The sequence below is a fragment of the Elgaria multicarinata genome, chromosome 2 (genome assembly GCF_023053635.1).
Source record: "Elgaria multicarinata webbii isolate HBS135686 ecotype San Diego chromosome 2, rElgMul1.1.pri, whole genome shotgun sequence".
NCBI classification, from domain to species: Eukaryota; Metazoa; Chordata; class Lepidosauria; order Squamata; family Anguidae; genus Elgaria; species Elgaria multicarinata.
Window position 1 is genome coordinate 49,125,388 of NC_086172.1, and position 24,833 is coordinate 49,150,220.

At 39.7% G+C, this 24,833-nt stretch overlaps 1 protein-coding gene across 1 annotated transcript in view; it reads left to right on the forward strand.

Moving 5' to 3' along the window:
• Positions 1–24,833, forward strand: part of PLA2R1 (phospholipase A2 receptor 1) — a 73,082-nt gene that overhangs the window by 27,404 nt on the left and 20,845 nt on the right. Inside the window, exons 10-20 of the mRNA XM_063116489.1 lie at positions 639–748; positions 2,811–2,980; positions 5,224–5,438; positions 7,145–7,290; positions 8,329–8,413; positions 9,453–9,585; positions 11,810–11,845; positions 13,980–14,137; positions 17,775–17,839; positions 18,639–18,742; positions 21,682–21,824. Of these exons, the coding sequence (XP_062972559.1) occupies positions 639–748; positions 2,811–2,980; positions 5,224–5,438; positions 7,145–7,290; positions 8,329–8,413; positions 9,453–9,585; positions 11,810–11,845; positions 13,980–14,137; positions 17,775–17,839; positions 18,639–18,742; positions 21,682–21,824 (1,365 nt within the window). The remainder of the gene's footprint in view (positions 1–638; positions 749–2,810; positions 2,981–5,223; positions 5,439–7,144; positions 7,291–8,328; positions 8,414–9,452; positions 9,586–11,809; positions 11,846–13,979; positions 14,138–17,774; positions 17,840–18,638; positions 18,743–21,681; positions 21,825–24,833) is intronic.

Consider the following 24,833-nt stretch of genomic DNA (forward strand, 5'->3'; position numbering starts at 1 on the left):
TTTTTATTCTCTCAGTATTTTAACACTTAATTTTAACTTAAATTTAAATTTTACTGTTTTAACTCTGTATTTTAATCTTATATCAATTTTGCTGCGTGGTTTTATCCTGGATGTGCTTTTTATACCGTATTTTGTATTTGTGCTCTTAACCTGTTGGTTGTTTTCTTATGGTTTTAATTTTTGTGAACTGCCCAGAGAGCTTCAGCTATTGGGCAGTATAAAAATGTAATAAATAAATAAATAAATAAATAAATGCTTGGGGAAAATACCCTATCCAGCCCTTAAGAGGTCTCAAGGGCCTGGTGTTCCAAATGTGCCAGGCAGGCAGGGCTCTGCTCACCCAGGCCCAGGTGAGGACATGCAAGCTGCTGCTCCTTCTTCTCTGGACTGTGGCAGTATTGGGAAAGCTGGGCAGGTGGAAGGAAAATCTCTTTCAGCTCTCTTGATGACCCAACCATGCACAGTTTGATGTGTTGGTGATACTGCTGTGCAAAGTATGTGCTCTACAACTGAGCTATGTTCCCTTCCCCAGCATCCTCTCTGGCACCTATTTGGGTGACATCCAAGTATTACGTATAGAATTGTACCAGTACATAATATGCTATACATGACAATCACTACTATTATATTTTTTAAAGGGATGGGAAAGGCACGGTGGATATTGTTACAATGTCGACATGACCCCTCGAAGCTTTGAACACTCATCCGGTGGTTATTATTGTCCCTCACTTGTAACGGTAAAGAGCAGGTAGCTAATTATCAGACAATGTAAATGTTGTTTGTTTTTTTCATTAAAAAACAAAACAAAAATATTTTAACTCTCCTGTGGTACTGAAAGACAAGATGGAACAACCAGTTGTCTTATTAGATCAATGGCTCAGATTAACTGAAGTCAAATACTGAGTTTGTTATTAGTTGAGTAGAATCTGGTTAGAATTCATTTTAATTTTAATTCCTTCATTGTTTATTTACAGAACTTTAAATTACAAGAAGAGATTAAGTGCTTGCTAACAGTCTTGACAAACATCCACATTTGCTCTACATGCAATTATTTAACATAAATTGGTGGAAGATTGAGTTTGCAGGATCCAAAGCCTTCCCAGTCCCCAAACACATACACACCCCAACACGACCAGCCCTGGCATGCACAATAGTTCAAAAAAGAAAAAAAATGGGACCAAAAGTGACAAAAACAAATGATGCTACTCTTTTTCTCCTGTCCTGCTGGCCTCAGCCTGGTAGAGCTTTGGATGTGGTGGTCCTCCACATTTGTAGCTGATGTCTGTGCATCATTGGATTGTTATGTCAGAGATTATACCTAGGCATAGGCAAAGAGGTCGTCTTTTAGGGTGTAACATCCAAGTCATTTAGAGCCTTATTGCTCAAAAGCAATGGCTCATGTTCCTTGGTTTGAGTATGAGAGATGCCCTTGTAGCCTTGATAGCCTTTATAGAAGGCTATAAAGTCTTATCTCTTCAGGCAGGCCTACCCAGATTAATTTTAAGATGTTTGACTGTTATTTTAATATTGTATCAGTTTTATATGTTTTTAATCAGTTTTATGTATTTTGTGGTATTTGTATCTAATGTTGTTCCCCACCTTGATCCAGAGGGAGAGGCGGGTAAGAAATGTATTATTATTAATAATATTAATATTATTTGCTAATTAGGATGAGAGAGGCAGTGCCTGGACAAGCCACAGTGGCTCAGTTCACACAACACTTTACTCAATGGTGGTGTAACACCACCATTGAGAAAAGTATTGTCTGGAGAGAAAAGTCAACCCCACAGTGGAGCCTCCACACTCCAGCCTGAATCTCCACGCTGTGCAGAGGCAAGTTCCTACTCAACCGTTGTGTTCCATGTTGTCTGGAGGGCTCCATGGAGTTTCCTGTTGAGCTGAGTAGAGCTTCCCAGTGGCCATAGAGTTCCCTGGCAAGAGTGGCGAAAGGTGAGAGTGCCACTCTAGAAGAGCCACTGGGATTGTGTTTTTTTCCCAGCAATGGCTGATGGGATACCATTGGGAGAACTGGGGGATGAGAGCGGGTGGAGAAACTGTCAATCAAATGCTGCGTTAACTTTTACTCCACTCCACAGGAGGCCACACCCACACAACGGTGCAGTTGGAACATGTTGTGTGGTGAGTGCCTCCTACAAACCCCACTATTGAATGAAGTTTTCCCACTGAGTAGAGAAAAGTGTTGTATGAACTGAGCCAGAATGTGCCATGTAAACAGCAGGTTTGAGGTTACATTCCATGAGAAATTAAAAAAAGCCTGTGACAACTGGCATACAATTTTTACTGTAGTAATTGATGAAATGGGTGATTTCCTCTAGGAAACTTGCTTGGTGTACCTAGAAGCCTGCTTTAGCTTAAGCAGCACAGACTGCCATTTGCACGACTGTGATATTCAATCCAGGCTAGCATCAGACTGTTGCATGCTTCATTGGTGTGCCTGTGGATTTTATTCAATTTCAACAGGCTGAATTTTTCATGTGTTTGTTTTTTGAATTGCTCAAAAGGTAAGTATGGGCCTGTTCAGACAACACACTAAGCCATGGTTAGGCCACTAACCGTTTTGCAGCAAATGGTTAGAGAGCATTTTTAAACTGGTTATGTAGCCACAATGGTTAAGAATGGTTCGCACGACACACTAGGTCTTGGTTCATATGACACACCAAGCCATAATGTTTAGCTCAAAATGCTTAACCACCGTGGATTAGCGTGTTGTCTGAACAGTTTCTAAAATGCCTCTTAAACTGTGATATAAGGAATCTAATGACTTGGTATGTTTTTTGATCCTTTTGAAGGTTTGAACAAAGTTTTCTCAACAGTATGATTCACCACACTGTGAAAATTGATACCCCTTATTTTTGGATAGCATTACAAGATCTGAACAATACAGGAGAATACACTTGGTTAACTGAAGGTGGAAATATGCATCTTAAGACCTATACAAATTGGGGAAAATATCAGCCCAGTAAGTTGTATCCTCTTAGTGGCTCTTGTTGATATTTGATTTTTGAGGAAAACTTGCACTTCTCTGTACTTTCTATTTATCCATGTTTTACCAGGCTGACTTAATTTGAGCAGGACTAATACATTAAAATTTACAAATTGAAACACCTAAAGAATCTAACCTTTCCTAATATAAATAATAAATAAAACAAATTAAGTGTTTGACAGTCTTATACTGTAAGGTAAGAAAGCATTGGGTGGGAGAAAGAACAGCCTTCTCCCAACAAATGCAATTAGGCAACACAACAAAAGCCAACTTCAGTAAAGAACAGCCCCTCTTCCCACCCTCACTTCATTCCATTTTTGGTGAGTTGGTAACTACAATAGCTGGAGTAGATATATCCAGATATCAAGATATAGTTCTGGAGAAGATATATCCATATTTCACCACACCCCAGACTTACAGTTCGATCCTATGTATCTTTATTCAAAGAAGCAAATCCCATTGCATTCATAGTGAGTGTGTTTAAGATCACAGCTCCAATCACCTAATTCCACAGTTAACAACTCATACACCTGCTGAATAGCAAATCTCTCTGGACAAAGCAGTTGCTAGTCTCATTATTATAATTGCCTTGTAGGTTACTTGCACAGGTGGCAAGCTTCAAAACTGTCTTTTGTACTGGTAAACTCTTGCACTTTTCTGCAAGGTTGCCGTTTATCTACTTAAGGCAGCAACGTGGCCGTCTTTGTATTCAGTCTCTATTAAATGATGCATGATCTTTTTAAGGTTGCATCATAGATTCATTTACTTATTCAATTCTTGTACATTTCAAGGATACGCATGCTAGGTTTAGAAGGAAAACGGTTTCTCTTGTCCTTCAACAGTGACCTCTACTGGTTGAATACAAAATAATTATTAACAGATTTCAAAGTTACAGTTATTTGGTGTTTGATATCCTTTCCCTAGATAAATAGGGCTACTACATATATTACAACTTCTTAATACAGGAGTGGTTTGAATAAGTTATGTGACAGTAGTATTATATTGGAATCCGGTGGAAACTGTGATTGTGTCTATAGCAGGGAAAATAGCAGAGGGAAAGGCACTGGAGGATACAAGGGGATGCCAGTTTGATCATGGCCAAGAAAAAGAGTTACTTTGCTTTCCAAGTCTACATATTTTTGTAGCATAATAACAACTTAAATCATATAAATGTCTAGTTGTGTCTATATTACCGTATTTCTTCAATTGTAAGAGGCCATCGATTAGACGCACACTAATTTCAATACCACCAACAGAAAAAAAAGCTTTGATTCTAAGAATAATAATTGCACCCGTGATTCTAAGACGCACCCCATTTTTAGAGATGTTTATATGGGGAAAAAAGTGTGTCTTAGAATAGAAGAAATAAGGTAGTTCTTTTTTAGATGTAGTTACTACAGGTGAACTACTGCTAGGTTAGTTTGAACTCAGTACTATCCTTTATGTGTTTACTCAAACGAAAGTCCCACTGTATTTAGTGGGACTTACTCCCAGATAAGTGTGCTCAAGATTGCACCCTTAGAATATAATTGTAATTCAGGCAAACCCTTGGATTTCAACTGAGCTAAGAAAAAGACTTTTCCAGCCAAATGAAAAAAGTAACGATATTTCTCCCATAGGAATACAATTCATCTAAAAAACCATTTGGATACTCTTTTGGAAATCATGAAGTAGCAACTATAACATTTTGGATTAGCTATACTTTTCTTTCACAATTTTTTGGCTTTATTTAATAGACATCAATGCTGATAGTTCCAGAATATGTCATTATAAACCATTTTCTGTAGCAGCATTTCAGTTTTTAAACTTATTATTAAAAAAAAACCTGTTTAATTTTTATACATATTTCTGTTTTGGTAAAGGACATTTCTTTTTTCTTAAAACTGTGTGTCAGATGGAAAAGAAGCAGCCTTAAGTATCAGTCAGAATTGGGGTTACCAAAATGGAATACAACATTTTAAAATGCATTTTAAAAGTAGCACTATTGTGCAAACATCACAACTGGTAAGGAAAACCACAAGGCAGACATATTTATTTATTTATTTATTTATTTATTTATTTATATAGCACCATCAGTGTACATGCCATCTGAAGACTGCTTCCTTCTGTTTCTGTCCTCTAGAGGGGAAAAGCCTAGCATCCAGCAACTTAGCAATTCCACAACTGGGGTAAGAATAACTGTGCTTCCTATTAAATGCCTTTCCCCTCCTCTATTGTAGGACATCCTGGAGGTTGTGTTGTTATGCGACAGGAGAAGCCCATTGGCGTTTGGGAGGTGAAAAACTGCACAAGCTTCAAGGCTATGTCACTGTGTAAGCAAGAAGCTAAATTCCATGGAGAAAATGAATCTAATGAAGAACCACATTTTGAACTGCCTTTTAGTTCTTGCATGTTTGGATGGGAATCGGACCACAATTTGCTCAACTGCTACAAGGTGAAAAGAGAGCAAAGCTTTCATTGAGAACTCAACTACAATGGAACCTAGCAATCCGTTGCTATTATACCGAAACATGGCACAATAAGTGGTATAAGCCCAAGAGTGGCATCCGTTTCAACTGATCTTCTTTATCAGGGATAGCTCTGATTTTCTTATTAAATCAATATTCCTATTTCCCCCCCCCCTATTTTGACTTTTGGGGATGCCATATTAACATTTTATTAGTGTGGATTGCTTGAGTTGCTATTCTTCCAGATTTAGCTGGCTTCCCAGTGCCTCTAGGATTTCTGAGTGTGGTGGTGGTGGATGTATCTTGTTGCACGGGCTTGTAAATAGATGCACATAAATAACTAAGGCACCATGTAGCACACAGCCTGCCATTTCACACACTGCAGATGCTGAGATTTATGTTTTGAACTATGACAGAATATTGTCAATTACTCCCCCATATATCTTTAATTAGAAGAACAAACAACATCTAGGCTTTTAAATCAAACTAGTGCAGACAGAGTAAATGAATACAACTTACAGCAAGCCTAGTAAAGCCTTTAGCAATGTGTAATAGTTGGGGCTAGGCTCAGGCAATGAGCCTTGATGTGAGATTTTATTTTATTTTTTGTTTGTTTATATCCTCCTTTCCTTCAAGGAGTCCAAGGTGACCTCCATGATCCTCTACCTCTCCATTTTATCCTTTCTACAACCCTGTGAGGTAGGTTAGGCTGAGAGTCAGTGACTGTCCCAAAGTCACCCAATGAGCTCCATGGCCAAGGGGGAGACTAGAACCTGGCTCTTCCGAGTCCCAGTCCAGTGCTCTAACCACTACACTGCACAGGCTCTCTACACATATATCTATTTTCTGCTGTGAATAATAATAAAAATTTAATAATAAATTTATTTCTCCATTCTGATCAAGGCGGGGAACAACAATAAACGAAAAAATACATAAACATGAATTAAAACATAATATACATTGTTAAAAACATCCTAAAAACATTCTAAAAACATCTTAAAATTCCACTGGATAGGCCTACCAGAAGAGATCAGTCTTTATAGCTTTCTTGAATGCTAGTAGACTGTTAAGTTGACGAGTCTCCTCCAGCAGGCCATTCCACAGTCTGGGAGCAGCAGAAGAGAAGGTCCTCTGGGTAACAGTTGTTAATCTGGTTTTTGCTAGCTGAAGTAGATTTTTCCCAGAGAACCTGAGTGTGCGGGGCGGATTGTATGGGAGAAGACAATCCCGCAGGTAGCCTGGACCCAAACCATGTAGGGCTTTAAAGGTAATAACCAATAGTTTATAGTTTGCTCGGAAACTAATTGGCAGCCAGTGAAGAGATTTTAAAACTGGTGTGATATGGTCATGCCTAGGTGTACCGTTGGCCAGCTTGGCTGCCATATCTTGAACTAGTTGAAGTTTCCAGACTAGGCACAAAGGTAGCCCTATCTAGAGCGCATTGCAGAAGTCGAGCCTTGAAGTTACCAGCGCGTGCACTACCATCTTTAAGTCTTCTATCTCTAGGAAGGGGCACAGATGCAGAAGCTATGGAGTGTTACGGGTACAAAAACAACAGCAAAATACATTTTTCAGGATGGAACTTGCATTTTTTTAGCATGTATTGTGTATTTTCCCCCTAGCTCAGATAATGCTTTAACAATGTTTAATTTAAATTTCTTCTCTCTTTTTTGCTGCTTATTTTATTACACAGGTATTTCACAGTGAAAAAATACTAATGAAAAGGTCTTGGGATGAAGCAGAAGCTTTGTGTCAGGATTTTGGAGCACATCTTGCCAGTTTTACAAATGCCTTTGAGGAGGATTTCTTGAACAAACTTTTGAATACAATGTTTGATATGTAAGTCTAAATATAATAACAGAGGCGTTTTTTCAGAAGAGAAAAAAATCTGTCTGTTTGCAGCGCTTTCTTTCTGATTCCAATCAGAAAAGGCAGAAAGTACAGAATTGTTTTTTCTTTCTTTTGAACATGGAATTTAATTTAAGAAGGATAGGATATTGCTGTTGTAATGATATAGTGCGTAAATCAGGAGAAGCAACATCATGTCCATATAAATATCACAGTGACTTTTGCATTCATAGTCTTTGGCCTCACTGTTTACAAGCTTATGCCACAATAAATCTTACTGTATAATCCTATGCATGTTTATTTAGAAGTACTAAGCACTAAGCATATTTACTTCATTCCACTAAGGGGCCTTACTCTAATAAGTGGGTTTAAAAGCCTTGGGCTTTTAAGTGATCAAGACTCTAGTTATTTTGAAATCCATAAATCTTTGGAATCTTGGACTTTGAAACAATTATGAGCTTCTTCAGACGAGTGTTTTATCATACGCTCTCAACTGGCCACTCACGGATCTTTGCAGGTCATTTTGACAATGACGTGTTCCTCTTGCATGTCTCCTGCTCCTTCCCCCATTATTTTATTGTAAAATAATCCTCAAAAAATGCAACTCTTCTGAGCTATTCATGCTTGCTTTTGTAAATACACACCTGGAACTTCGTGGGAGGAATGCAGTCTGGGATGAGATTTTCTGTATAAACAATACCTGAAAGGGAAGTGTTAAGCATAACTGTTCTTTTGTACAACTCTTCCAACTGCAACCTGTTGAGGCTACTTTTCCTTAGAACCAATGGTGGCTTTATTACTCACATTTGCGAGTAACCTATAATTTGCTCTTATTTTTAAGTATTGCCATATTTTCAAAAGATCAGAAATTTGGTTACCCTTTCAGAAAAGCTCAGGAGTGAATCAAACATATCAGCTGTTATTTCATCACAGCTCCAAGTACACAAACCATTCTGATGTATGCGAAGATTACAATGGTGGGTAATCTTTTTATCTCTGTACTGGGGTTTGTCTGTTTTTTAATCACAGTGATGAAGAAAGACAATTCTGGATTGGACTTAACAAAAGGAACCCATTATCTGGAGGATCCTGGCAATGGTCTGATGGCACTTCCGTAAATATTTTTTTTCTTTCCCTTACAACAAGTGTAGCCAAATATAAAACAAAATTAGTTGTATCCGATGGCGGCTTTGTTTTAGCAGAAAGCTGTTCTGCGCGTGCAAGGCAGGACACTCAATTTTTGCTGATCTCTCCAATCTGCCCCAAAAAACTACTCGTGAAGGTAGTGGGACCGTCTGGAACAGAATAGCCTATGGCACTGAGGTAGGTAGGAGGAAATGACAAAAATTGGGTGCCCTGATGCATGAGTGGAAGTATTTTCTCCTAAGGCAAATCCACCCCTGGATGTTCCTGCTGACAATAAACCTCCTGCCAATCCAAATTAAGTTTCAGTCTGTATCTTTTAACACATTTTGAATGTTGACACACCCGTGCCTGGGTACATCACATGTGTTAAGCAATGAGATTTTAAATAATAGCACTCAAAGGAAAATAAAAATGTCCAAGTCAGAATGAGGCTGATGGGGGGGGAAGTAATTAAAGTAAGTAATAACTCATCACCGGCATACAAAAACAAAACCTGAACAGTGTCTGCAATTATCAAGCCACCTATTTTAGAATTCTTGCACTGATTACTACTAACATGACAAGCATTTTTTCTAGGACTGCTGTAGAGTAAGAACTCCAAGGATGGTGGGTTATTATTAGCACTGTATTTTCTTTATATCTAAGTCCATATAGTAGCAGTGAATTACAAACAATCCAGTTTGTAGTTGTTTTTATATAGTACTTAAATATACACAGAATTAGGAGACTAATCTTTTCCCACATGCTGCTTTTGTGCTTTTTAAAAGGAAAAATAGGGATTTATTTATTTATTTCATTTTTATATCACCCAATAGCCGAAACTATTTACACAGACATACCCATCAGAGTACAGGTATATTTTGTATCCCAGTGTCTGTATCTGAGTATCTTCAGTATGAGAAGTGCTCTTTAGAATGGCCATCAACAATCAAGCTCCAGGAAGAGGAGCATGTGCTATTTCAAAAGTCTTTTCTTTTTTCTTTTGTCTCTGTACTTTTCTGTGGCAGGTTGCATCTGCCTTTTTGGAGAATGCTTATATTGAAGATAATGTGAGGAGCTGCGCTGCATATAAAATGAATGGAACAGTCTTGCCACTACGTTGCAGTTCAGAGCGTGAATGGATATGCAAAATACCAAAAGGTAAAAAAGTGTGTTCATTTTTTTCATTAAGTCACCACACCTAAAAAATAATATTATAGAGTAGGGTGACTATATGAAAAGGAGGACAGGGCTCCTGTATCTTTAACAGTTGCATAGAAAAGGGAATTTCAGCAGGTGTCATTTGTATGCATGCAGCACCTGGTGCATGTAAAATTCCCTCTTCATCACAACAGTTAAAGCTGTAGGAGGACTGCCTTCTTTTGTACAGTTAAAGGTGCAGGAGCTCTACTAGAGTGACCAGATTTAAAAGAGCGCAGAGCACCTGCAGCTTTAACTGCTGTGATGAAGAGGAAATTTCCTCAGATTCCCCATATATACAAATGACACCTGCTGAAATTCCCTTTTCAATACAACTGTTAAAGATACAGTAGCCCTGTCCTCCTTTTCATATGGTCACTCTATTATAGAGCTGGAAAAAGTGCAGAGGAGGGCAACTAAAATGATTAAGGGGCTGGAGCATCTCCCCTATGAGGGAAGGTTACATCAACTGGGATTGTTTAGCTTGGAAAAGAGGAGGCAAAGGGAAGACATGATGGAGGTGTACAAAATTATGCATGGTGTGGAGAATGTGGATAGGGAGACATTTTTCTCCCTCTCTCAAAATTCTAGAACCCAGGATCATCCCATGAAACTGATTGGTGGGAGATCCAGGCCAAATAAAAGGAAGTACTTCTTCACACAGCACATAGTTAAATTATGGAACTCACTGCCACAAGATGTAGTGATGGCCACCAATCTGGATGGCTTCAAAAGGGGGTTAGATAAATTCCTGGAGGTGAAGGCTATCAATGGCTACTAGCCCTGTGTGCTATCCCCAGTATTTGAGTCAAGAAGCCTATGTGCACCAGTTGCTGGGGAACATGGGCAGGAGGGTGCTGTTGCACCATGTCCTGCTTGTTCAGCCCTGGCTGATGGCTGGTTGGCCACTGTGTGAACAGAGTGCTGGACTAGATGAACCCTTGGTCTGATCCAGCATGGCACTTATTTCTTTGTACATATAGTTTCTGGAACAGTCGTAACAATTTTATAAAGAACAGAGGTGGTAGCTTAATGTATCCCTTACTTGCAGAAAGTCCCAGGTTGAATCCCCAGCATCTCCTGGGAAAGACCATCTGCCTGAGACCCTGAAGAGCTGCTGGTCAGGGTAGATAATGGGCCGGTTCACACAATCAAGCCACGGTGGCTTGTTTAAATGTGCTGGCATGTGCAGGGTGCCATTAGCCTAATTATCCACTTGGGCACAGCTTGTCCTGCCATCCAAACCCAGGCAGCATGATGTTTCAGGGCAGAAAAAAAAACTTCAGATAACCCAACAACAGGCCATGGGTTATTTGAGGGTTGTTTAAGCCTCAAACAACCCCTGCTGCCTGAGTTTGGATGACACAACAAGCAGCTCTGGGTGGTTAGTTAGTCTTATTATGCCTGGCATGTGCCACCAATTTAAACAAGCCACAGTGCTTAAATAATCTATGGTCATTTGCTTTGATCATGCATACTAGGTCAATGCTAGGCTACATTAGCTACTGTGCTATTTGCACAATCACTGCAGCCCATCATGGCAGATTTAAGTCATGGTGCTTTGTGGCAGGCAGTCATTTCGAATATTCAGCCCTAGCAGGGGGATTGCTATGGTTTGTGGTGTCCTATGAACCCGGGTGGCAGGGGCTGTTTGAGGGTTAAACAATCCTCAAATAACCCTACAACAGACCATGGGTTTTTTAGGGTTGTCTAACCCTCAAATAGCAATTACTGCCCGAGTTCGGAACACACACAAGCTGCAAATGGGGCTTGAATAGGCAAGCTGGCGCCCACCAGTATTGTGGATCATTAAATAAGCCACAGTGGGCTGCGGTGATCATGCGAACCAGGTTGCTATTTTGATCGAGTTCAGATGCATGTAAGGTGAATGGCAACTTCAGAGTAATCTTGTCCTAAGGCAGGATGCTTCTTTCCTGATAATTTCAGCAGAACATGTGTTTAGCAATGAGAATGTTAATCTTATGAGGCAGTGTTGAAATTATTCTCTATATATTTCATTTATTCATTTAGAATTTTCTATTTTAATGAAAATTTGAAAAAAAATGTCTAGCAAAATATACGTCAAAGGAAGGAATATAGTTAAATGATTTGTGTTAAAGCCTATTGCATGGCTGGCATAACATCTGCAGAATATTCTTCAAATTGTATGTTCTTTCTATTACAGGTGTGAAACCCAAGAATCCACAATGGTTCATCAATGGTATGGGGGGGAAACGGGGGTTGTTGATTTGTTTTAGGCATGCTAAAACGGCATCATTTTAAATATACATATGATATGAATCAAAGTAATCAAACAGGTTTTGGGTTTTTTGCGTTTTCTTAAAGACATGAATATAAACAGTCAGTCAAGGTAACTGGATCTTGGATTACCAAAATATTTGTTAGCTTCTATTTGAAAATAACAAAATGTTTCCCATATTACAGAAGAAAACCTGAAAATGTAATTGCAGCAGCATTTCCCAAGCCATACCGCTTTAGCAGCATATTACCACTAGGGGTGCATCTTTATCCACACATCCTACTTCTAACCCAAACTAAAGTTCTAATTAAGTCCTGTAGAGGTATGACTATAGGTAAACGAAAAGAGTTTGGAAGGTAACAAAGTTAAGGCAGGGTTCTCCAATTTGGGTGGATGGGGCGGCACTATGGGTACATAGTGAAATTTTGAAGAAGTGCCTTGGCTACCACCACAAATTAGCTGCTTTAAGGAGGTGGAAGACCGATCACAAAAACCATGGGAGTGACCCACTTGTCTGTGTTTGTGTGTGTGTATGAATCTGTTACCCTGTGTGTGTGCAACTCATTTTGGCTTCCCCTCTCGCTCTCTCTTCCTTCTCTCTGGATCCTCTCTCTCTCTCTTTGAGCTTCTTCAGATGAGCATTTTATCACACGCTTGCAACTCACGGCTCTTCGTAGGACATTTTGACAACACAGTGATCCTCCCACATGTCTTCCGCTCCTTCCACTTTTTTTTCCATCACAGAATAAGACCCAGAAAATCCAATGTTTTGGCTGTAGTGAAACATGCCGCCATTTCCTGCTGTGTGCAGGAGAAGCAGCGGGATAAAATCACCTACTGAATGGGCCATGTGGTTGTTGTTAGCTTCCTCTTTCTTCCCTGTGTGAAGAAAGAGGAAGCTGCCCATCCCTATTGTGGAGCAGAAGCAGAAGGCAAAGCAACGATAGGGAAACACAATTTCTCCCCCCCTCCCACAATCTGATGATCCTCTTTCTCTCCCCTCCCGCCTTTCTCTGGCTCTTCTTTCTTGCTTGCTTCTTTCCTTCCTTCTTTCCAGCCCCATGTATGATGAAGTATTTCCTTTAATCATCAATCCCCAAGGGAAGTATATACTAGTAACTAGTTTGAGGATCTTAGCCTTGACAGTTCACATGACTATTTTAAAAAACATAGCATAGTCAATAACACAACAGGGCAAGATAAGCGATATTATAATAACAGCAATACAACAACCAGGTCAACCATGGAAGAAGACAACAAGTGGAGAGGAAGAACATGAGAGCAAGGTTATTGTAAGACAAATTGTGAGAAATTGCAATTACTCATATTTATGTTTCACTGGTTGGAAATGTAGACTACTAGATATACTAGAATGCAACAGCTGGGAAAATGTTCCAGAACTAGTTGGGCTAAGACTTTGTTAGGGTCACAATCTGGACAGGTGTCAAAGCTTCTACAAGACTGGGCTCAACATGTCAAAATTCACTGAAAGAAGAAGTTACATTGTCTTCAGCACATGATATATTTAGGGCATGATACAGCCAAACTAAGCTGAGCACATTTAATTCCACAGATTTCAGTGGGAGAAAATTAAGCATATCAATAACTTCCCCATTGAAATCAATTACATTATCAGTAGGATGTAAGGTCATTGGACTGTGTAGATCATGCCTTTATTGTACTTCTCATTGCTCTTTACAATGAGAAACAAATACATGGGAGTCGCTATGGGTCGTTATAAGGCATGGATAGGAAACCTGTGGCTCTCCAGATGTTGGACTGCAACTCCCATCAACTACAGGTAGCATAGCCAGTGATTGAGAATGGTGGGAGTTGTAGTCAAACCATATCTGGAGGGCCACAGGTTCCCCACCTTGGCTATAAGGAAACATATACTGAATGAAGCATTTATGGAGTAGGGCCTTTTCAGTAAACATCTCCAGTTCTGTAAACGCAAGAATTTCAAAGGAAAAGGAGAATGTTGTTTAGTATATAAATAACTTAAGTTTCATAACAGTTGTATTAGTTCTATGATAAAGTTCAATAGCAACAAAACTGTATTAACCATAGACATTATTTTTAACTTGGTTTTTAGAGCCATCATGGTTTTATTATCAAGGAGCAGAGTACCTTTTTTATGACAGTGCCTCAGACTGGCCTACTTTCCAATTTGTTTGCGGTTGGTTCCGTGGTGATATAGCAACAATACATTCCTCTAAAGAACAAGAATTTATTCAAAACAGAATAAAAAAGGTGACACACAAATTCTTTTTCTACATTTTCAGGAAACAGCAATTCTTCCCCCTCCCTTTTCTTTTTTTTTTTTAAAGCTTAGGAATCATGTGTTAAAAAATCCTTAAGGGGAAAAAGAATTATACATTCACATATTATCTCATTCCCACCCCTATAGCATGAAATTAGCTTCTTTGCTCCCCAAAGACTCAGCCAAGTTAATGACTCGGCTCTGTCGTTACTACGTAGCCAGTTTACCACTATGTTTATTTTTGTAGTGCGTATTTTAAATTTGATATTAGTCTTTTTATTGTTGTTTGATATTAGTGTTGGTTTCAGTTCATTTTAACTTGATATTGGTGTTTTATTGTTAGTTTTATCATACCCTAAGCCTGCTTCTGGGCCAGACTCCTGCTGCTGCTGCACTGCTAAAATCTGGCACTGTGGCAACACTCCCCCCACCCCCAAAAGAAAAGGGTGGTTTGCTGCCGAATTCTGGCAACAAACTGCTACAAAGGATTAGAAGCGACAAATGCAGCTTGAAAACCATTTCCCTTTTTCGCTTCTAACTCTCCACAACGATTTGCTGCTGTCTTTCGCTGGCTTATCACCTATTTGGGTGGGGGAGAGCATCAGGTTCTCAACAGAGGCCAATGTGAGGCTTGCGGCACATGGGCTTTATGTCGGCCACCACGGCCATAAGCCATCTGAGAGCCTAGCAGAGATGTTTGGCAGAACATAACCTGCAAAACAAATACAGTATATATATATATATATATATATATATATATATATATATATATATTTTAAAAGGACACTGTTTCTTGCTATTGACCCAGCCCCTGTCCCAGAGGCTGTCCTTCTGCAACTATCTTTCTCCCATTATATTTTTAGAAATGCTTTCAAAGGAGATTTAACTCCTTGTCTTGCATTCATGTCACCTAGTAGTTTTTGCTACTCCAGTGCTACCATATCTACATTTTTAAAGTGCTTCTCATGCAATTCCTGTACTATAGAGCAACATGGGGTACATGTGCAACTAGTTGCACTATTAGAACAAAAAGTGAGTGTACTTGAGCGACGAGTGTCAATAATAACACTCTATGATAAGTAAGGAATAAGAGAAGATGAAGAGTTCTTAGACAGAACAGTGGAACTTCAACAGCAGAGAGAAGCGCAGAAGGTGGAAGACCAACAGCAAGTTGAAACAGAAGTGGGGAATGCTGAGGCGAGGAAAACCAATGAAGAGGAAACTGCCTGGAGAGGGGTGATAGTTAGGAGCAGAAGAAGTAGAAGACACTCTGCACCAGTGGAACTGCTGTTATCCGCATTCAGGTACTGGAAGATGAGACTGGAGGACAGTCTGGAGAGGATGAATTACAGGGGACCCCGTGCAGCACTGAGCACGACGTAGAAAGTCAGTTGAGCAGAGGCAACAATACCAAGGCCTACAACAACGAGAAGAGAAGAGTAGTCATTGTGAGAGACTCCCTGCTGTGTGGGATTGAAACTCAAGTATGTTGCGAAGACCCATGGACTCGCCAGGTATGCTGTCTCCCTGGAGCACAGATTAGAGACTGAAGGGTTACCAAAGCTCATAAAGCCCACTGACACATATCCTTTACTTCTCATCCACGTGGGAACAAATGATATTGCCAAGTGGAGCTACAAAGAAATCACATTAGACTTTGAAGCTTTGGGAAGGAAATTCAAGAACTTTGGGGCCCAGATAGTTTTCTCATCCATCCTCCCAGTTCTTGGAAGAGGAATACAAAAGGAAAGAAAAATACTTCAGGTGAACGACTGGCTATGAAGGTAGTGCCAACGTGAGAGATTCGGATTCTGGGACTATGGGGTATGCTACTTGGAAGATGGACTGCTGACAAGGGATGGGTTGTACCTCACAAGGGCTGGGAAGAATGTGTTTGGCCACAACATGAAGAACTTCATCGGGAGGGCTTTAAACTGAATCCTATGGGAGAGGGAGACATAAACTTGGAGGCAACAATAGATGAAGGCTTTTGAACCATAACAGAGAGAACAGCTCTAATGGCACCCCCAAATTGTCTTCACAATAATATAGGAAAGAAGCTAGACTGTAAAGCACATGGTCTTCGATGTCTATATACTAATGCCCAGAATATGGGAAACAAACAGAATGAACTTGAACTCTTAATACCTGAAAGCAAATATGACTTGATAGAGATGGGATGACTCCCATGAGTGAAATACAGCAATTGAAGGGTATAATTTGTTCAAAAAGAACTGAAGGGAGGCGGAGTCACACTATATGTTAAAAATACTTATCCTTGCACAGACATACAGGAGGATGAGCCTGGTAGCCCCATCAAGAGCATCTGGATTAAAATTAATGGGGCAAGGAATAAAAGGAGCATGATAGAGTCTGCTGCTGACCACCCAATCAAGGAGAAGACGGGGATGAAACTTTTGAAAAGCAAATTGCCAGTATTTCAAAGAAGTGTGATGTAGTAATGGGGGACTTCAATTACCCCGATATCTGTTGGGAGACAAATTCTGCCAAAAGTGGCCCTCCAAGAAATTCCTGACATGTGTGACTGATAACTTTCTCCTACAGAAAGTGGAGGAAGGAATTAGAGGATCGGCTATCCTGATACTGGCCAATGGAATGACTTCGTGGATAAAGTGGCAATTACAGGAACTCTGGAGGAAAGTGACCACGTCATACTTGAGTTCTTGATTATAAAGGAAGCAAAAGCTGAGTGTAGCCATACACATACTCTGGATTTTAGGAAAGCTGATTTTAATAAACTCAGAACTATGGCAAGTGACCCTAATAAGAAAAGGAGTCTAAGATGGGTGGGAGTTTTTTTTACAAAGAAATTTTAAAGGCACAATTACAAATAATTCCAACTACAGAAAAGATAGAAGACAACAGAAGAGACCAATGTGGCTCCACAAAAAGGTTAGAGATGACCTGAAAACAAACACGGACACATATAGGAAGTGGAAGGAAGGCCAGGCTACGAAAGAAGAGTACAGACAAGTAGCACAGAAGTACAGGAATGGCATCAGGAAGGCTAAAGCTGAGAATGAGCTGAGGCTAGTGAGGAATGCTAAAAGCAACAAAAAAGCTTTCTTCAGGTATGTGCATAGTAAAAGTTTGTGAACCACCCAGAGAGCTCCGGCTATTGGGCGGTATAGAAATGTAATAAATAAATAAAAGACAGAGGAAAGAAATGGTGGTTCAACTGCTTAATGAGATTGGCAAATTGATAACAGAGACAAGCCCATCTAGCAAAAATGAAGAGCGGGAGGCAACGATTTCCTCCAACATTCCTCCCTTTCTGCACTGGATGCTCATAAGCCTCTGAGTTCGTAAGTCATAGGATTGCGCCCTTAATGGCATAAACAGTCATATTCGGGCTGCAGTCCTATTCATACTTACCTGAGAGTAGGTCCCATTGAATTCATTGGGACTTATATCAGAGTAGACATGCATATGATTATCCTAACAGTACTATATAATTTCTGCTGTTCTTTTTACCATTTTCTTATTCTTGCCTTGTGTTGTTTATACAGATCAATCCATATAAACAACACAGGAGCCATTTAAAGATAGTCAAATGCAAACATGCAACTTAATATTCACATAACATTTTTAAAAAATATTTTACAGATATCAAAATCTTATAACAATTGGTGGATTGCACTGCATTCAAGAGTATCTAGTGAAGGATTTCGGTAAGAATGTATTGTCATAGACATTGATTTTCCAAGGCCAAACTTACAAATTAACTTTCAGTTTGACATGAAAGTCAATAATTTCAAGGCATATCCCATACAGTCATATTTATAAACCAAAGGATATTACTGTAATAGGTTTCTCTTATAATTTTTTTCTGGCAAAGAAGGGAATTCATCTAAACCCCTTAATAGGCTATATGTCTATTCTAAGAGTAGCCTTTTAGTGAAGATTTGTTCTGTCATTTATATTATTTATATATTTCTGAACTTACAGAAAAATTATAGTACAATAGAAGTATATTGATAGTTCATTACAGCTTCATTAAATGTTAAGTTTGGCTCCTCTGATCCTGTCTCTCATTTTTACACTTTTATAGTGCAATCCTGTCCATCCAGGTCCCACTATATTCAATAGAGCTTACTCCCAGGAAATGTGCATATGATTAGAGACTTGATGGGTGACCACTCATTAATATTTCTGTAATTTTTGACATGGAAATCATTGTCTTAATCCTTAATCCATTTATTAATTAACGGACCCAATGACGCCCAAGTAACTATTGTAGAATACTCATTATATTTATAATTTCCCATTTAATGTAATTATAGTTAACATTTTCTATCCCATACATGAGTGTTTAAATAGGTGATCTCCCATCCAGACAATGACCCGATCCAGATCTGCATAGCTTCAGCAAGGTGGCTGCATTATGTGCTCTCAGGTCCCTGCAATGGCCCTAGAATAAAGAGTTTCAGCTGTCATTTCCAGTAACTAAATACTTTCACTTTTTTGCAGATGGATAGATGGCTCACCAGTATTATATCAGAACTGGGAAGGAGGTGAAGAGAGACCTAACCATGCTCAGGGAGGACAATGTGGTTTTATTTCTTCCAAAACAGGTGTATTTTATATTTTGTGTTACATTACATTCTTTATGATTTATGAAACTTTTGATAAAAACAGCTTGCATCTATTCTAGGCAAAAACATCTCTGCCTTTTTGTATCATTCTAATAGCAATCATGTGGTAGTCCTGAGCCAGATCTGGACTCCATGCCCCAATGCAAAAGTAAAGGAAAAGACTACAATCACCTTCACATTCTACATTTAATATACTGTGTAGTTTAACACACACACCCAAAGTATTATCAAAATGACATTCCACCAAAGATGTCAGATTGCCTTATTACCATTCTAACGGTAGCATGACAAGAAATATTACTTCAATAGGATATTTAGGGTTCCATCCAGCATCACCTGTTTCTGCATTGTGGTCTCTGTGCATCACACGTGTGGGCTTTGCGCCTGTGTGGAGCCTCACTTCAGGAAGTTTCCATAGCTGAGAATTTGGCAGGAACTCTTCCCCTCGAGTGACTGTGCATGCCTGGAGGGTTCCTGCCTGATCCCTCCATTTTTCTTCAACCACCATCGCAGCTGCATCATCTGGAATGCGTTCGTCTTTGGACTGTATTTAAAAGATAACTGAGTCTCCTTTTCTCATTCAATCTCCATTTTTCCTCTTCATCTCATCTGTTCTTTTTACCAGGCTACTATGGCCAGGTATCAACTCTTTCTTTGGGAGGAAATAGGACCACTGCGCGGCCACCTCAGTGAGGACCAAACAGAGTTAGCACAGATTTTCCAGATGGAAGCAATTCAAACCCAGGTGGTGGTGACTGACAGGCAGCATCTACCTACTCTTGATACCAAGGTGACCGACCTGTGTTCAGACAACAGCAACAACAGCACACCCAGCTGAAACATCAGTACTCATCATCACAGTTCAGACCTCAATGCCAAAAGCACAAGGCTGGTGACAAGTGTCAGCTTTGACTCCCTCCCTTGTCATCCAAGCAGTTTTTCAATGGCATCCCATTTGGTTCTCTCTGTTGGATCCTGGAATGGATCTGGTTTTACTTTATTCCATTGTTTTAGAAGTGCCTAGTGGCATGAAGAAATATGAAGAAGTGTGTTTTCTAAATGTCAAGGCCACAGCTGGACAATTATTGAATTATTGGCAGAGATGATTTTTCAATTAGTCAATTAGTGGCTGGGATGACTGTACAATTTTTGCCCTATATATGTAACTGTGTTTTGTGCATGATTGCTTACCACCTCCACCTTTACCTCATCTGTAATGCTGATGCTGTGTAACTAATATGATCGTTGTGAGTATACTTGTGATGCTGTAACTGATTTATTCAACTGAACTTCTATGCCAGTAAAGGCTTTGTTTTAACTTAAACAAAGAATCCTGAGCCTCATTTGTGTCTTTGCTGTATTCTATGCTGAGAGACGCTTCCAACTCTGCTTATCTCGGAAGAGAGTTTAACTTCCAACACTCTCCTGGCCCTATACCTACCAGCGTGGAACCGGATAACATCAGACTCATGGGTTCTCACTATAATCGCCAAGGCATACCATATCAAATTCAACTCTCCGCCTGGCATCCTCCAATCCATAACTTCTTCGATACCATTGGAGGAGGAAGCGACTTCCCTCTTGCAGAAGGGGGCTTGATACTGGTCCTTACCAACCAGCAACACCTCAGTTTTTACTCCCGGTACTTTGCAGTACCAAAGAATGACGGAGGGTTACGTCCCATCTTGTAACTTCGAGATGTCAACAATTTCATCACCACGAAGAAATTTCAAATGGTGTTGTTGGCTACAACCCTGCCATTACTGACTGAAGATGCGTGGTTTGCCTCCATTGACTTAAAGGATGCATATTTCCATATCGATATTCACAAGAGGAGCCAACAATACCTTTGGTTCACCATCAGCACTCTTCCCTTCCAATTCAGAATCCTTCCCTTTGGGCTGTCGATGGCTCCAGGCGTCTTTACAAAGTGTATGGCAGTAGTCTGTGCTTACCAGAGACAGCTTGGTGCCCATGTTCACTATTATACAGATGATTGGCTTATTGTAGGGACTTCCAGGAAGTCTACTCTCGAAAATCTGAACTCTCGAAGATCTGTAATGGCAGTTCACATTGCAGGATGAGACAATGATTTGGTGGACCACCTGAGCAGGAAAGCCACCTCAACTCACAAGTGGCAGTAAGCAACCTGTCCTTCTCTCCTTCCCTTTCAATGCCCTGTACCCCTTCTAAATCTACTCAGGAGGGTCCCCCAACCCTTGGGAGCAGATTTGCAGGGCTGCATGAAGAACTTCAAAAGGGAAAAGGAATCTATTCTGCCAGTTGTATCCATTTCACTGACACTGTTGGATACAGTCTTAACAATCCAATTTGGTGGCAGGGACAGAGCTCACCAGGTACTATATGGCAACTGATTTGATTCCCACATTGGTTACTGCTCATCCACACAGCACCCTGGAAGAACCGCAACATTAATACAAGTAGCGCAGGCTAACATTCCAAAATACTTTGCGCAATATGAAATGCCCTTTTCCAATTTGTTGCTTTCCACTTCTCTACTTCTTTGAAGTGAATTCCTACCAAGTTGTTCCTTCATTGATGGAAATCCAGTCCTCACACTTGGAGAAGTTACACTTGTACTTTTGTAATTACCAGCTGCAAGAAAGAGAATGCTAGAACAAAGTCAAACTTGCTGTGCTTCACACTGAGTTTACAACAAATGCTTGGGTTATTAGTGTTGTATTATCATAGAATGTTATGTTGGGGTAGCTTGATTAAATAAGCTAGGTCTCCACAGGTGTGCTGCTCTTCTGACGTAAACATATGCCTCAAAATTATGTTATAAATTATAACATATTTAATGAAATACAAAATGTCAATTAATGCCCAGTGTTGTTAGATCTGTATTTACATAGCAATTTAAGTTTTATTAACAATTAAATAATTGTATTTCTTAGGTCTTTGGGGCTTTACAAATTGTACCCTTTCTCTGCCTTGTATCTGCAAACGTAAAAAGATATGGACTGTTGAGAGAGAAATACCAAAAGAGGAGAATCATCATGGAATGTGTCCGAAAGGATGGCTGTACTTTGCATTCAAGGTACTTCCTTACTTGTTCTTTTGTTTTGTTTTTACACGATCTAGAGTATATGAAAACATGTATTAAAAAAACAAATATGTTCCATGAATTTATAGGAAAATCTGACTTGGGTCACAAGGAAGACAAATATTGGGAATATGTCAGGTAGTTGGAGACATAGGGCATCATTAAACAAGCATTTTATTGTGTGCTCATTGCTGGGCATTCACGGATTTTCACAGGTCCTATTCACAACATCGCCTGCATCCTGTGTGCCTCCCGCCCCCTTCTAGCCTTCTTCGCATGACAAAAAAAGACCCCAGTAAATCTGAATTGTTTTTGAGACAGAACTTGCTGCTATTTCCTGCTGTGTTCAGGAGAAGCAGCGGGATTAAAATGGACCACTGAATGTGCCACATGCAAGTTGTTTCCTTCCTCTTTCAAAAGTGGAAGTAATGAGGAACAAACACGCAAGCAGAGAAGCGATGGTAAGCAAATGCGATTTCCCCCTTGTGAACCACCAACCTTAACAATCCAATCTGGTGGCGGGGACAGAGCTCACTAGGTACTATATGGCAACTAATAACGATGAACAATAATGCAGGATTCTAGATTTACTGAATAAGGAGCAGCATTAGAATCTTGAATGATGGGAATTGCTGAGTTTGTACCATTGGCTGTATTCAGACAATACTATTTCTGCTTAATAGCCTGAGATAGTAATGAGTCTGATGCATCTACATGCAATCACTTTGCCATGAAGCTGAAATTAACTAGAGTTTCCCATTATGTCTAAATTGGGAAAATATAGTTAATGCCTTCCCAACAAGCCAGGATATTAAACCAACTTTAAACTATGGTATAATATCCTGGCTTTGTTGAAAACCTTTAAGCTTAGTTTCTAAATTTGGATATAATGGAAGACTAGTTAACAACAGTTTCATGCACCAACTCCTGGCTCACATGAAGGCAGAAGTGAAGCAGATGCATCTGAGTGCAAGAGACATATTAGGCCAAGATATGATTGTTTCAGCTAATGAAAGAATGAACTAGACAAAAGGGAACAAGTTAGAAGCCTCTCAAGTTTTGATTATATTTCCTTATATTTGTGATTTAGTGTTCCTGGAACTTTCTTTCCCCTTCTACTATAAGTGTAATTATATTTCTTCTTTTCTGGGTCTTGGAGTAGATGGAATAGATCTTTACCTTGTGACTCTTACAAAATATGCAAAAACAATAATTTAATTGAACAACACAATCACAGAGATAAGCACTGCAGGGCTGATTTCTTATTTGGAGTAAAGTCCTTACTGTTTGGGGCAAGCCAGGATATAGGTGGCATAATCTGATAAAAGGGAAAGCAAACCGCAGACACAATGACGGGATACAAAAGAGGCATGAGTTCAGCAAAGCAGGGCAGTGAGCAGCAGCAGAAAATACAACAGGCTTGAGAAGCACAAAGCACAACTTGTTAGGACTTGAGAACCTCTAATGAGGCCATTTAACTAGCCTGCCAGCAGCCTCTTCCTGCTTCTTTTGAGAGTGGCTGTTGGGGAGCTGAAGCCAAGAAAGCTCAAATAATCTCAGGTGAGCCTTTGTTCTGAGGCAAGGCAGGGCAAGGCTCAAGAGTTATTCCTGGCTTTTACTCACTAACTCTGTCAAGACACACATTATTGTCTAGATGTGATAATTCGCTGCTAAACATTGTTGATGTTGTTGTTCCATTAAAGTAGCTCTCATTCTTACATATTGCCTCATAAATTATGGTCAGAAGAGCAATACGGGCTTATAAAGCAGCCTTCCTCCAGCTGGTGCCCTCCAGATGTTTTGGGCTTATTATTATTATTATTATTATTTATTTATTTATTTATTTATTTATTTATCTATATAGCACCATCAATGTACATGGTGCTGTACAGAGTAAAACAGTAAATAGCAAGACCCTGCCGCATAGGCTTACATTCTAATAAAATCATAATAAAACAATAAGGAGGGGAAGAGAATGCAAACAGGCACAGGATAGGGTAAGCAGGCACAGGGTAGGGTAAACTAACAGTATAAAGTCAGAACAAAATCAAGTTTTAAAAGCTTTCGGAAAAAAGCTTTTCCCATCATCCCATCAGCTCCCATCATGTAAAACCAGCAGGGCCAGAGATCAGGAATTCTGGGTGTTGTACTCCAAAACATCTGAAGTGAAAAGAAGGAGGAAACAAATTCTTGGGATGCTGAACTTTTTGTTGTAGGTTGTAAAGTCCAACACATTTTGGCCTGTACCTTTTCAAGGCCTTCTTCAGGGGGCTGTAAACATTTAAAATACATACTATAAAACATGGTAGGAACACCATATATTCTTATTATAAAATTAGATTGACATATTGCCACAGGGGCCTATGTACATATGTAAATTGTTTAAAGCTGGAGTGCTGGTTGTTATACCGTAATAAACTTATTTATTCATTCATTCATTCATTCATTGTTTGAAGCATTTTTCAAATTTATGATAAGAGGACAAAGTGCTCTGTATACGATATTTTATTACATTCATACAAAACATTTCTTATCAGAAGAATATATATCATATCTTACTTGTAGGAAGATGTCTGCAAAGATCTTCTTATCAACAGAGCAGCCATTTTTTAAAAAGCCCTTTGCTAGCAAGGAAAGTGCTGAAGTGGGGAATAAAATTGACAAGGACGTTGGCAAGAGGGGGATATTGGTATGCTGGGCTAAATAGCAGACGGGTGTTCTTGCACACTCTTGCAAGATCCTGAGAACGCATGCAAATGCGTTACCACCTTCATAAGAGCTCAGAAAATTAATTCCATGTGGCAATCTGATGCAGGGGTGGGGGTAGTTTCTCGCGGGAGCCACCAAGCCCAGCAGACCAATTGCAGAAGGGGTGCTGTTGTAGGGACAGAAGAAAGGAGTTCTGTCCCAATGGCACCTGGGATACATGCCAGAGCTGGCAGAGGACTGGGGGCGGTGGGAAGCAAGCCACAGAAAGCCTCAGAGCACCCGATTGTCTGTCAG